Raw genomic sequence first — 15,688 nt, 5'->3', positions numbered from 1 at the left:
CCATCCGTGACATTTCCTGGCCACTAAATATTCCACGGTCAACTGTTAGTGGGATTATAACAAAGTGGAAGCAACTGGGAACAACAGCAACTCAGCCACCAAGTGGTAGGCCACGTCACATGACAGGGCGGGGTCAGCGCATCCTGAAGCGCACAGTGCGCAGAAGTCGCCAACTGTCTGCAGAGTCAATAGCTAAAGACCTCCAAACTTGGTGTGGCCTTCAGATGAGCCCAACAACAGTGTGTAGAGAGCTTCATGGAATGGGTTTCCATGGCCGAGCAGCTGCACCCAAGCCTTACATCGCCAAGTGCAATGCAAAGTGTTGGATGCTGTGGTGTAAAGCACGCTGCCACTGGACTCTAGAGCAGTGGAGACGTGTTCTCTAGAGTGACCAATCACGCGTCTCTGTCTGGCAATCCGATGGACGTGTCTGGGTTTGGCGGTTGCCAGGAGACCGGTACTTGCCTGACTACATTGTGCCAAGTGTAAAGTTTGGTGGAGGGGGGATTATGGCATGGGGTTGCTTTTCAGGGACTGGGCTTGGTGAAGGAAAATCTTAAAATGTCAGCATACCAAGACCTTTTGGACAATTTCATGTTCCTAACTTTGTGGGAAGAGTTTGGGGATGGCCCCAACATGACTGCGCACCAGTGCACAAAGCAAGGTCCATAAAGACATGGAGAAGCCAGTTTGGGGTGGAGGAACTTTACTGGCCTGCACAGAGTCCTGACCTCAACCCCATAGAACACATTTGGGATGAATTAGAGCGGAGACTGAGAGCCAGGCCTCTTCCCCCGACATCAGTGCCTGACCTGACAAATGTGCTTCTGGAAGAATGGTCCAACCTTCCCATAGACACCCTCCTAAACCTTGTGGACGGCCTTCCCAGAAGAGTTGAAGCTGTTATAGCTGCAAAGGGCGGCGCCAACTCAATATTGAACCCTACAGACTAAGACTGGAGGGCCATTACAGGTCATGTGCGTGGAAAGGGCAGGGCCAACTCAATATTGAACCCTACGGACTAAGACTGGGACACCATTAAAGTCACGTGCGTGGAAAGGCCGGGGGCCCAATACTTTTGACAATATAGTATAGTTTGTAATTATAGATGTAGATGGTGGGCAGCCATATTCATTCATGGCTCTAGTTCCTCCTTCGTAAAAGAACAATGCTTTACCATATAACGTTTGTGTTTCAGAACTGTTCACAGCCCCTGTAATCAGTGTGACCCCAAATCCAGCAAAAGGAAGAGATGATGTGACTCTAACATGTCACACAAATGTCTCGACATACATACTGAAAACAGAACTGTGGTATGGTTTTTACAAAGATGGAGAGAACATTCAGGTATTTACCCCAGCTAATCGATTTCAAATTTTGGCCGGAAAACCAAAGCGTTCTGGGAAATATTCCTGTGCGGCGAGACCTAAAACTAGCAGTGTGACAAAGAAAAGCGGAGAAGTATATCTAAAAAGTAAGTGTATATCAAGAACTGTATATAGTGTAAAGTAGAAGAACATGGTGACCAGAGATACTTTCCATGCTCTGTATGTTGTAAGTTTGGCACAAAATAGTTAAATCAGAACTTGAAATTAAGCCCAGACCAGGGGCGGACTGACCATTTGGAAACTCGGGCGCTGCCCGAGGGCCTGGGGTCAGTAGGGGGCCCCATGAGATGCCCCTGGTATCTTTTTCATAGGCTTTTTTGAGTTTGGGCAAGGGCACAGGGGCCCCATGATCTCCTATTGCCCGGGGGCCCCATGAGTTGTCTGTCCGCCCCTGGCCCAGACATATCCTAAAACTGGACGGGTACCTGACATATCAAAGTATGGCCAATGCTTTCTTGCTTTTGTCCTCCTGTGACCTACAGTCAGCTTGTAGAAGGCCATAGCCAACTATCTCCTTGCATCATAGAGCAGCTCCAAGCTCTGGAAGGACCCACCTGCCTGATAGACAGCTATCTCCAGTTCTCGGCATGCAACCTAGAGCCCGAGTCAGCTTTTCAAACCCACTCTCCAGCCCGGAGAGCAATGACTAACAGTCACTAGTGATGGGTCGAACACCCCCCCCAGTTCACGGTAGAACATTCGAGTGGACCAAAAGTTCACTGCGGACATCGAACCTAATGCAAGTCTATGGGACTCGAACTTGCAAATTCAAAAGTGCCCATTTTGAAGGCTTATATGCAAGATATTGGCCATAAAAGTGGTGTGGGAATTCGGGTACTCCCCTGAGGGACAAGAATCGGTGAAACTTTTTTTTTTTTTTAAAAAAGTACCATTTTTAAAGGGAAAGTCATATTTCATTGCTTAAAGTAAAAAAAAAAAAAAAAAAAAAATTGAAAAATTCCTGTAACTATCAAGGGGGGTCCCCTTAACCACCTCCCGTCTGGCCCATGTACATAAACGGCTGGACAGGAGCAGTGTAGGAGCGGGTGACCACTTATAAATGTCCTCCCGCTTCCCTGCTTGTGCACGTTCCCTAGGAGTGCGCGGCACAGCGATCCAATGCCCGCTGTGTCCTCCGGACACAGTGAAACACCGATCGTCGGACGGGACCTCTGTACGAGGTCCCGGTCATGTGATCACTGATTGGCCAATCAGTGATCACATGCAAAGTAGTAAGCAAGATGTCACTTGTGACATCATTGCTTACTACGTGTGAAATCTGTGAATGATCACAGAGGTCACATGGTACAAGGCTATTCACAACAGCCTTGTACCATGTGACAAGCTGTGACCAATCACAGCTCACACAGTATTTCTCAATGGCTGCAAGAATGCAGCCAGAGGGAAGGAGAAATGATTGCTTTTACAGCCTTTATGGGTGTAAAAGCAATCAGTGTTAAAAAAAATAAATAAATCCTCCATCCTCACAAGTAGTAAAGTGTCACTATGGGTGACAGTATGTGTAAAAAAAAAAAAAAAATCTCAATTTTTTTGAAAAATTATAATTTTTTGGTTAAACTAAATTTGGGTTATTTATTTTTACTAAAAAGATAACTGAATACATTTTGGCCAAGATTTGTGAAGAATGATTATATATTTGCAAAATTGTATAAGAAAAACACTTTTTTCAAAATTTTTGGACTTTTTTATTTATATAGCAAAAAAAAAAATAATAAATACCACCAATATAAAGTTTTATCTGTCTCAAACAAAATGCTAAAAAATTCATATGGGTACAGTGTTGCATGACCGTGCAATTGTCATTCAACACTGAAAGCTGAAAATTGGCCTGGACAGGAAGGGGGTAAAAGTGTCTGGACTTGAAGTGGTTAAACTACCTGTAAAGTTGCAAATCTGTACAAAACTTTTTTTTTTTTTTTTTTTATTAAATGACATTAAAAACCATTTAAAAACAGCGTGGGGTCCCCCCCCAGATCTATACCAGATTTGTTTTTTTAATGTATTTTTTGCTTATTTTTTTTTTAAGTATTCTTTACTTGTTTGTTTTCGGAGAAAGTATTCTCCTCCCTCTGTCTTATATAGTGTGGGGGTGGATACTGTGCATTGTGGGGTGTTTTGTGGGCAAACAGTTGGTGGTACCTTCAAGTCGTAACCCTTCAGCCCTCATACAGACGAGGTGTTTTGGTAACGTTAGCTGTGTAAAGTCATGTTAAAAATGTGAGTTTTTCAGCTTTTTTTTTTTTTTTTTTAGCGTTTATCCATTCGCAGTTTCCCGTGTTTGCTTTTTTTTTTTTTTTACCCAAAAATATTTTTTTGGGTCCAAAAAAATCCAAGAACTCCGATTTGCAGCGTTTTACTGCATTTTGCCGTGTTTTTCAGCGTTGGAGTGTTTTTACAGCTAAAAAAACCCACTTTTGTTTTTGTTTTTGTTTTTTTTCAGCCAAAAAATGCTGATTCCAGTCTGTGTGCATGGGCACCTAGGATAACATGCTGGGGGGTTTACTGGCTGTAGAAAAAAAGCCAAAAAACAGCCCCTGTAATAACGTCAAGTGTGCATGGGGACTCTAGTTATTGCTGATGAGTGCAGGATTGGACCCTGCACTAAAAATTCTAATTATATGCACCTATCATATAGGCTTTGGCCAATCAGTGCATGATGACGTCACCCCGCCCCCTTGTGACATCACAGTATTTAAGAACTGTCATCACGGTGCAGCTGTCAGACAGCAGGAGCCAGCATTGAGAGCAGAGTGGGGTGTTTTTTTTTTTTTGTTTTTTTTTTTGGGGTTTATGGTGCCCGATCCAAAAAATTGATGACGTGATTGACGTTGGATCTACTTCGGGAGGCATTTTAACATTTTTGTTATTAAAGGACCTGTCAAAGACTCTCCTGTCATTTTTACACTACACTTTTTTTTCTTTTCTTTTCTTTTGGTAAATGGGTAGCGGTATCATGTACTCCATACTCATTCACATGGGGTGGACACTGGGGGCTTCCAGATTCCGATAAGCCCCCCGCCCGCAGACAACCAGCCAGGGTTGTGGGAAGAGGCCCTTGTCCCCATCAACATTCATGAAAAAATTCACAAAAAAATGATTGAAACTGAAAAAAGTCACAGCATCGTGATATAGGACATTACTTGAACAGATCTGTATTTACTGACACAAGTCATCATGTGGGACAACAGAGCAGTGAGAAGCACGGAGTTAATTTTTTTTTTTTTTCTCCTTTTGGATAATTTTAAGTGGTTGTAAAAGCTGAAAGTTTTTGTTTTTTTTTTTACCTTTTCATGCATGAAGGTAAAACACCTGTGTGCAGGAGCATCCCCCAGCCCCCCTAATACTTCCCTGAGCCCCATCTCTATCCAGCAGTGTGCATAAGTGCCTTGGCTCTCCGGGGACTCTCCCTCCTCATTGGGTGAGACAGCAGTGAGAGCCATTGGCAGACAATCACAGCCAGTGAGCCAATGAGGAGAGAGTGTGGTGGGCCGAGCCGCAGCTCTGTGTGTGAATGGACACACAGGGCAGCAGCTCGGGAGTGAGCCTGCTTGGGTGCCCCCATAACAAGCAGCTTGCTGTAGGGGCACTTGGCAGGGGGGGAGGAGCCAGGAGCACTGGCGGGGGGGACCCGAGAAGAGGATCTGGGCTGCAGGTAAGTATAGCAAGTTTGTTTATGTTTTTAATATCACTATACATTATACCGTGTATAAATAAGCTTTTTTTTTTTTTTTTTTTTTTCCTTCAGGTTCTAAGGCAGCGCTTATAGAGAACATTGCTGGGCTGGCAGTAGCTGAGTGTATATTGATAACGTCATTCATGTTCATCTTTATCACCTAATTGTATTAAAGGACAACTATTGCCAACCAAATCATTAAAAAAAGACACCTAAAAAAAATTATTTTTTTTTGCAAAGCTTTTATTAATAACATTTTGCCATATACAGTTTTTTTTTAACCGCATGAATAAGTTGTAGCAAAGTGATTACAGATACATAAAGGCCAAGCAATTATTTTAATGATTTCTTTGTGATAGTTACCTTTTTTATATTTCTGTAAGTGAAGATTCCAGCTCTCCAAAGATGCCATGAAATCCGGAGCCTACCTACTGGATCGTCCGATTGTGGGCTCTGCTGAGTATATGTCGCTGATATCATCCTGGATCGCTCATCCTCCAGTTTTCTTCCCATAATGCTGCTGCCTTTCGTTATGTATTCTGTAAATTTCACATTTATACTACAATTAAAGGCCTCCATGCCAATAGAAAAACCAGTCTAGCCTTTGTATATTCATTAGACCAGCAATGGGCAAACTACGGCCCGGCGGACCTTTTAATCCGGCCCGCGGAGCGCGATACTGTCAGGATGGCTGTCAGAATGTGTGTAGGCGGGGCAGCGTGACGAACGTGAGGGGAGCTAGGCTCCTCTCACAGTCCGCCCTGAAGACCGGAACGGCGCGGGAACACGGCGGGAGCAAAGGTAAGTAAATTGACACAGGGGGGACTTGGCTTACTACTTGGGGGGAATAGTACTGTGGGGGATGAAATACTATATGAGGGTTGAATTAATATGGGGGATGAATTAATAGGGGGGATGAATTACTATATGGGGGATGAATTACTATAGGGGGGATGAATTACTATAGGGGGGATGAATTACTATAGGGGGGATGAATTACTATATGGGGGATGAATTACTATAGGGGGGATGAATTACTATATGGGGGATGAATTACTATATGGGGGATGAATTACTATGGGGGATGAATTACTATATGGGGGATGAATTACTATGGGGGATGAATTACTATATGGGGGATGAATTACTATATGAGGGATGAATTACTATGGGGGATGAATTACTATGGGGGATGAATTACTATGGGGGATGAATTACTATATGGGGGATGAATTACTATATGGGGGATTAATTACTATGGGGGATGAATTACTATATGGGGGATGAATTACTATAAGGGGGATGAATTACTATGGGGGATGAATTACTATATGGGGGATTAATTACTATATGGGGGATTAATTACTATATGGGGGATGAATTACTATATGGGGGATTAATTACTATATGGGGGATTAATTACTATGCTTACTATGGGGGAATATTACTATACTTACTATGGATGACACATACACATCATTCATCTACTCTTGGTACGGCCCCCGGGTCCAATATATGAACCCATTGCGGCCCTCAAGTCAAAAAGTTTGCCCACCCCTGCATTAGACAGTGCTCTCCATTAAATTTATTCTCCACTGCAGAAATGCTAGAGGGGGTGTTTTTCAAAGTGATATCTTAGCAAAATAAAGCCTGGAGACATGGATGGATGGGGGAGTTTACTTTGAATAGTAACAATGAATTACCCTCCCTAGCGGTCTAATTATGTCCATATTTCTGTGCTCAAAGCGGTACCTTTTTTTGCATGGAAATATGTATTTTTTTTTTTTTTATTGTAGGCCTGTAATTTTTAGGAATAACTCACTGAAATCTGTCCGAACAAGAGTCTAGTAAACAATCCCGGGTAGGATAAAACTTGAAACACGAAATCATAAATTATAATTTAATAAATAATCATAAAAAATAATAATAATACATTTCATTCAATATTATAATCAAACCAAAAACACTGAAATTTGAAATAGAGCGCCAAGTTCGCACATCGCTGAGCAAAGTCGCAGAATCGTTTTCAGTGTCTGATGAGGAATTTCCCCCACGAATCATTATCACTCAATTCTGCAAGTGGTTCTGATTTACTATCGCTGTTCTCTAGCCGGTCTAAAACCGCTTTTGACCTAAAGGGACGCTTTTTGGACGCCATGGACGTTTCTCAGTTTCCAGGCAGAAAGGACGGTAAAAATGCAGTCAGGGCGCCGGACAAAGCACTCGGGACAAAATGTATGTGAAATGGTTTGATACAGGAATGTTATACTATCAGATTTTAGAGTATTGAGCGAATGTCACTTTTTGTCATTTTCAAATTTCCAGCCAGTTCCGTCCCCCGTACGTCCCGACGCTCGCAGGGAACGGAACCCAGAAGACGGATGCCGGCATCCGCCGGAGGACATTACACTGCAGGAGGGACATCGCGGGAGCGCAGGACAAGGTAAGTGATCGAGGGATCCTGGAGTAGCACTGCATGGTAAGCCCAAGTGTAGCTCGGGGTTACCGCTTGTGGTACTGAAAATTTACCCCGAGCTACACTCGGGAATATCGCCAGGGGGGTTAAATAGCGTTTTTGGTGCTCAGATACATTGTAGTTCTGCTTTAAAGCCGGCCATACATGGGTCGAATTTCGAATAAAATTTACTTTGAAAATCGTAGCCATTTTTGTTTTAAATTTGCACCATTAGGGGGCTGAAGCATCAGCCGGTTTTCTTGAGGCCATCGAATTCGTGTAAATCGGCCATGTTGGGAATTTTTTTAAAAACCAAACTAATTTCTAATCAATGATGGGAGCATTGTGCAAGAAATATATTAATAAAAAAAAATGAGCTGTAAAAAACTATTTTCTTTAGCAATATGAGGTGAAATTGAAGGCTTGGTTGATCAAATTTCTAAATCAATGTTGGCAGCATAGGATTACGAAATGCACTGAATTTCCGATTTTCTAAAGAAATTCATTCAGAATTCGACCCATGTATGTCATGCATAACCATGTACCAGGGCCGGTTCAAACCAAAACGCAGTGCAGGAAAAGCGTGTTCTGTGCACATTTCTCACTCTGCATAATCCCTAAAGGGCTACTGGAGAGAAGACCAAAACCAAACTCTTGTTGAACATCATGATCTCCAGATCAAATCCCTGAGGTTTCATAATCCCTAAAGGGCTACTGGAGGGAAGACCAAGAATGGCAAACTCTTGTTGAACATCAAGATCTCCAGATCAGATTCCTGAGGGTTCATACTCCCTAAAGAGCTACAGGAAAGAAGACCAAGAATGGCCAACTCTTGTTGGACATCAAGATCAAACCCCTGAGGATTCATATTCCCTAAAGAGCTATTGGAAAGAAGACCAAGAATGGCCAACTCTTGTTGAACATCAAAATCTCTGGATCAAATCCCTGAGGGTTCATATTCCCTAAAGGGGTACTGGAGAGCAGACCAAGAATGGCCAACTCTTGTTGAACATCAAGATCTCCAGATCAGATCCCTGAGGGTTCATATTCCCTAAAGAGCTACAGGAAAGAAGACCAAGAATGGCAAACTCTTGTTGAACATCAAGATCTCCGGATCAAACCCCTGAGAGTTCATATTCTCTAAAGGGGTACTGGAGAGCAGACCAAGAATGGCCAACTCTTGTTGAACATCAAGATCTCCGGATCAAACCCCTGAGAGTTCATATTCTCTAAAGGGGTACTGGAGAGCAGACCAAGAATGGCCAACTCTTGTTGAACATCAAGATCTCCGGATCAAATCCCTGAGGCTTCATATTCCCTAAAGGGGTACTGGAGGGAAGACCAAGAATTGCAAACTCTTGTTGAACATCAAGATCTCCAGATCAGATCCCTGAGGGTTCATATTCCCTAAAGAGCTACTGGAAAGAAGACCAAGAATGGCCAACTCTTGTTGGACATCGAGATCTTTGGATCCACCCCTGAGGATTCATATTCCCTAAAGAGCTATTGGAAAGAAGACCAAGAATGGCCAACTCTTGTTGAACATCAAGATCTCCATATCAAATCCCTGAGGGTTCATAATCCCTAAAGGGCTACTGGAGAGAAGACCAAGAATGGCAAACTCTTGTTGAACATCAAGATCTCCGGATCAAATCCCTGAGGCTTCATATTCCCTAAAGGGGTACTGGAGACCAGACCAAGAATGGCCAACTCTTGCTGAACATGAAGATCTCTGGATCAAATCCCTGAGGGTTCATATTCCCTAAAGAGCTACTGGAAAGAAGACCAAGAATGGCCAAGTATCATTTAACCTCGAGAGCTCCGGATCAAATTCCCTGAGGGTTCATATTCCCTAAAGGGGTACTGGAGAGCAGACCAAGAATGGCCAACTCTTGCTGAACATCAAGATCTCTGGATCAAATCCCTGAGGGTTCATATTCCCTAAAGGAGTACTGGAGAGCAGACCAAGAATGGCCAAGTATCATTTAACCTCGAGAGCTCCGGATCAAATTCCCAGAGGGTTCATATTCCCTAAAGGACTGCAGCCAATCGGTACAAAGTCCCGATGGAAGAATTCCTCCCATCCACCTCCTTAGTTTCCATCTATGGCCTGCTTTGGATACATTGTACTGTCCCCGTTAATTTTTCTTCACCAATAAACACAAATCAAATACAAAATAATACCAAAATCAAATTTTATTGTATTTCCTTTTAATACAAAAGCCGTCAAAATAAAAACACTCTGTTAAAGATATTTCTTTGAAAAATAGCATACCTTGCAACCATGAGTAACTGAAAAAAAAACCACACACGCCAGAAATATACAAAAATATGTCTGCAAACTAACAATTCAAAGATCATTAAAACAAGCAACATAAAATCCAGGCTGCCCGGTGGGATGGCAGAGCTTCTACTGGTTGGTGGATTGGTAGGTAAGGTAAGGAGGTCATGCTGAGCAAACTACCATTGCAGGTAGCAGGAATATTCTGGTGTCCCAATTTACCTTCACAATGCGTGTCCCTCCAAGTCCCGCTGCAACTCTAAATTCTCTGCAAAGATCGACTTTCTGTAAGTCAGTATTTGCATAGGAATAGACACGCCTTCTCTCCTCCCACCACCCATGTGACACTGCCAAGGCCCAGCTTGTAGGAGGGATTCTGACAGGAGGACAAACTTTGATGGGGACTTTTTCATGTATGAGGGGATTCTGATGGGGACTCTCATGTACTGGGAGACTCTAAAGGGGACTCTGATGTAAGGGATAACCAACGGGGACTCATGAATGGATAGACTTTGATGGCGATTCTCTAGTAGGGGTGGTCTCTAGAGGGGACTCATCCTGGGGGGGGGACCCAAGGGAAACTCACATGTACGGGGGACTCTGATGGGAACTCATGTATGGGTGGGCTTTGATGGCGCCTCTCTTGTATGGGTGGACTCTATAGGGGATTGTGATGGGGACTCTCACCTATGGGGGGGACTCCAAAGGGAACTCTGATGCAAAGGGGACTCTGATGGGGACTTTCATGTACTGGGAGACTCTAAAGAGGACTCTACGGGAGGCTCTGATGGGGACTTTCATGTATGGATGGACTCTAAAGAGAACTCTGATGGGGACTCACATGTACTTGGAGACTCTAAAGGGGACTCTGATGTAAAGGATAACCAATGGGGACTCATGTATGGATAGACTTTGATGGCGATTCTCTAGTAGGGGTGGTTTCTAGAGGGGACTCATCTTGGAAGGGGGGGGGGAACTCCAATGTAAGTGGGACTCTGATGGGGTCTCATGTATGGGTGGGACTGTGATGGCGACTCTCTTGTATGGATGAACTCTAAAGGGGATTCTGATGGGGACTCATGTACTGGGAGACTCTAAAGAGGACCCTCATGTAAGGGGGGACTCTGATATAAGGACCAACATTGATGGGGATTCTGATATAAGGGGGGTTCTGATGGGGGCTGTCATGTACACGGAGATTCTAAAGGGAACTCTGATGTAAGGGGGACTTTCTTGTATGGGTGGAATTTAGAGGGGATTAATCTACGGAGGGCTCTGATGGGGACTTTCATGTATGGGTGGACTCTAAAGGGGACTCTCATGTACTGGGACTTTGATGGCGATTCTCTAGTAGGGGTGGACTCTAGAGGGGACTCATCCTATGGGAGGGGGGGAAGGGGGGACTCCAAGGGGAACTCTGATGTAAGGGGGACTCTGATAAGGACTCATGCATGGGTGAACTTTGATGGAGTGATGGCGACTCACTTGAATGAGTGGACCCTAGAGGGAACTCATCCTGGGGGGGGCCCAAAGGAAACTTTGATGTAAGGGGGACTCTGATGGGGACTCATGTATGGGTGGGCTTTGATGGCGACTCTTGTATGAGTTGGACTTTAGAGGGGACTCATCCTGGGGGGGACCCAGAGGAAACTTTGATGTAAGGGGGACTCTGATGGGGACTCACGTATGGGTGGGCTTTGATGGCGACTCACTTGTATGTGTGGACTCTAAAGGGGATTGTGATGGGGACTCAATTACGGCGGACTCCAAAGGGAACTCTGATGTAAAGGGGAATCTGATGAGGACTTTCATGCACTGGGAGACTCTAAAGAGGACTCTACGGGAGGCTCTGATGGGGACTTTCATGTATGGATGGACTCTAAAGAGAACTCTTATGGGGACTCTCATGTACTTGGAGACTCTAAAGGGGACTCTGATGTAAGGGATAACCGATGGGGACTCATGCATGGGTGGACTTTGATGGCGATTCTCTAGTATGGGTGGACTCTAGAGGGGACTCATCCGAAGGGGGGGGGGAAACTACAAAGGAAACTCTGATGTAAGGGGGACACTGATGGGATCAAGTTTTTTTTTGGAACGGCTCTGCTTGCCTTTACTGACCCCCATGCATTCCAGCCCCCCCAGGATGTACCATTCCTCTGCTGTTCAGTTGCTCGTGTCCCCCTCCATAGACAGAGGACATGTGCAGCCTGTAAGAAACAACTCCTTAGTAGCGGCCCCCCCTCTGCAGCAAGACGGGATGGATATTAAAAATGTGCCCCCAGCAGCTGCTCTAGATCATTTGAACAGAGCGCTGCCTTTGAATCGAGTGGATGAGCAAACGCTTGATTGGGCCGGAGTAGCTGCTGGGGGGCCACTTCTAAAGTCCAGCCTGTCCAGCCATTATGATAGGGTGGAGGAGGGGGGGGGGGGTCAGCTGTTAAAGTGATCGGAAATAGCGATGCACCGAAATTAAAATTCTTGGACCGAAACCAAAAATTACGGATGCATTTGGCCAAAAACCAAAACTGACAGGTTTTTTTGTTTTGTTTATATATATATATATATATATATATATATATATATATATATATATATATAAAATTGTACTTTTTTTTATTTTATTTATATATACAGTATATATAATGGTATTTTTTATTTTTTTTCTATATATATATAATTGTATTTTTTTTTTTATTATATATAGTTGTATTTTTTTTTATTTTCTCTCTCTCCCTCTCTGTGTGTGTGTATATATATATATATATATATATATATAAAAATAATTGTATATATGTATAAATAAAAAAAATACAATTATTTATATATATATATAAATTTAAAAAAATACAATTATATATATATATATATATATATATATATATATATATAAACACACACATATATATATATATATATATATATATATATATATATATATGTCATTTTTTTAATTTATTTATATATATATATATATATATATGTCATTTTTTTAATTTATTTATATATATATATATATATCTCTAAATAAAAACACATATATATATATATATATATATATATATATATATATATATATATATATATATATATATATATATATATATATATATATATCTAAATAAAAACACATATATATATATATATATATATATATATATATATATATATATATATATATATATATATATATATATATGTGCGTGTGTGTGTGTGTTTTTATTTATATATATATGTATATATATATATATATATATAATTGTATTTTTTTTTTATTTATACATATATATATATAAATAAAAATACATTTTTATATATATATATATATATATATAATTTGTATTTTTTTTTATATGTAATTGTAGTATATTAAATTTTTTCATTAATATCATGAATTTAAGCGAATATGAATTTATTTTCAGCAGCCAATAGGCTGCTTTCACACTGAGCAATTCTGCATTAAAAAACAAAAAAAAAAAAAAAAAAAACCGCATCTCTCCTTTGAGGCCTGGTTCACACCAATTTGTTTTTTAGTGTTTTTTGCAGACACGCACTACAGTCCATTTAACATGGTTTCCTATGGGACACATTCACATCTAGGCTTTTTTTTTTTTAGCTGCTGCGTTTTTGGAAACTTTTTTCAATGCAAAACGTTGCATTTTTGATTCAATAGACTTCAATGGAGACACTGCAGAAAACGCATGTAGTACTTTTTTTATGCGTTTTTCACATTTTTGATGCGTTTTGAATTTGGCCATCAACAAGCTGACCAAAAAACCTCATAAAAAAAAAATGCATGTGCAAAAATTGCAAAACGCACTGCAAAAAAATATACAAAATGCAAATGGCATTGGTGTGAACCAGGCCTGAAATGCATTAAAAACGTACACATGTTGCATTTTGAATCTGCCCAGCAGCAAGTTGGCCAAAAATAGTAAAAAAAAAAACCCAAAACACATCAAAAAACGTGTCAAAAACGCACATGCAAAACCCTAAACACACTGCATAAAAACTCTGCAAAACAGACAAAACGCAAACTGCATTGGTGTGAACCAGGCCTGAAATGCATTGAAAACACAGTAAAAATGCATCAAAACGTACACGCGTAGCGATTTGCATTTTTAATCTGCCCAGCAGCAAGTTGACCAAAACAAAAATTTTAAAAATGCATCAAAAACGTGCATGCAAAAAAGCAAAACGCACTGCAAAAAGGACAAAATGCAAACTGCATTGATGTGAATAAGGTCTGAAATGCATTGGAAATGCATCAAAAAAGCACACGTGTTGCGTTTTTATACTTTTGTCGTGACTTATGAAAACCGTTTTTGGCTGCCATCATCGGCACTTTTTTTTTTTACCATTTTTGGCTGATACATCAGTACATCCCTAATAGTAAACCCTTCCATATACCCTGAAGTGACTGGCCGCAGGTGACACATGGACATAAAACAGATCCTCCTCATAAGTTGTACCAGTTTATCTGTATCTTCACTTCTCTACATCTGTTCAGAAATTTTACAGCTTGTCTGAGCTGTCAGAAAGCAGGGGGCGGGGAGCTGAAGTTACACTCTGCAGACCTCAGTGAGAGCTGACTGGAAGGGAGGGGAGGAGAGGGAAGGGAAGGGGAGGAGAGGGAAGGGAAGGGGAGGAGAGGGAAGGGAAGGGGAGGAGAGGGGAGGGAAGGGGAGGAGAGGAGAGGGAAGGGGAGGAGAGGAGAGGGAAGGGAGAGGAAGGGAGGGGAAAGGAAAGGGAGGGGCAAGGAAAGAGAAGGGGAAGGGGAAGGGAAGGGGAAGGGGAAGGGAAGGGGAGGGGAAAGGGAAGGGAAAGGGAAGGGAGGGAAAGGGAAGGGAGGGGAAAGGGAGGGGAAAGGGAAAGGGAGGGGAAAGGGAAGGGAAAGGTAAGGGGAAGGGGAAGGGAGGGGGAAGGGAGGGGGAAGGGAGGGGAAGGGGAAGGGAGGGGAGGGGGAAGGAAAGGGAGGGGGAAGGAAAGGGAGGGGGAAGCGAAGGGGAAGGGAGGGGGAGGGGAGGGGGAAGGGAAGAGGAAGGGAGGGGGAAGGGAGGGGGAGAGGAAGGGAGGGGGAAGGGGAGGGGGAAGGAAGGGGGAAGGGAGGGGGAAGGGGAGGGGAGGCAAAGGGACACCCCCTCCCTTCACACAGAACACAGGGCTGAGGCTGTCAATCACAGGCTGTGTGCTGGAGCTCCCTTCTCTGTCACCTTTATATCTCTTGAGATGGAGGGATATGCTTTGTTCATATTTCATGTCTGGAGGTTGACAACCACTTTAAGGACACTTTTTGGACTGGCTGAGCACGGCCCACATGTATGGAAGGTGTCAGAAGCAACTAATTCAACAGCAGAAGAATGGACTATTAGGTGCTGGGGGCTCTGGAGGAATTTTTGGGAAAATGCCATAAAAGGTATAACAAACCATAGAACTATCCTAACTTCTGGGCTAAGCCTCGCCTAACTGACACCCAACCGTCCAATGGCCACTAAGACTCTTAATGGACAAGGTGTAGGTTGGTGGGGCAAAGTCCAGACGTTGCAGTCCTTGGAACAAAGTGAGACCAAACCAGAGAAGTACATAGAGTTGGGTATTCCGGCATCACCTTATGGTATCTGTTCTTAGGAAGGACTTCCATTTTAAAATGGCCGACAGGCTCGAGGTAAACAAGTTCCACCTACCCTAAGGTGATTACACTCCCAAACGTTTTCTGAAAAACATGCAGCTGGAAATCACTATAAGTTGCGATAAAGTATAAGCACTCACCAATGTAACAATTCCATTCCATGGCAAGGTTGGTAGGCCACTATGGTTAAATGATGGTATTGGCCGACTTTTGCCGGCAAAAAGTTAAACATGCGACATGC

At 42.6% G+C, this 15,688-nt stretch overlaps 1 protein-coding gene across 1 annotated transcript in view; it reads left to right on the top strand.

Annotated features, from left to right (window-relative positions):
• LOC149441770 (high affinity immunoglobulin gamma Fc receptor I-like) overlaps window positions 1-5,677 on the top strand; it is a 57,000-nt gene extending 51,323 nt beyond the window's left edge. The window contains exons 5-6 of the mRNA XM_089656894.1: window positions 1,199-1,474; window positions 5,155-5,677. Coding sequence (XP_089513020.1) covers window positions 1,199-1,474; window positions 5,155-5,246 — 368 coding nt within the window. The 3' untranslated portion in view covers window positions 5,247-5,677. The remainder of the gene's footprint in view (window positions 1-1,198; window positions 1,475-5,154) is intronic.
• Window positions 5,678-15,688: the final 10,011 nt, after the last annotated feature.

The sequence above is a fragment of the Staurois parvus genome, unplaced genomic scaffold (genome assembly GCF_062004578.1).
Source record: "Staurois parvus isolate SC_StPar_1 unplaced genomic scaffold, SC_StPar_1.0 ptg000948l, whole genome shotgun sequence".
Classification (NCBI taxonomy): Eukaryota; Metazoa; Chordata; class Amphibia; order Anura; family Ranidae; genus Staurois; species Staurois parvus.
Note: the sequence above shows the minus strand (reverse complement) of the source record. Positions and strands in the feature narration are given on the sequence as shown.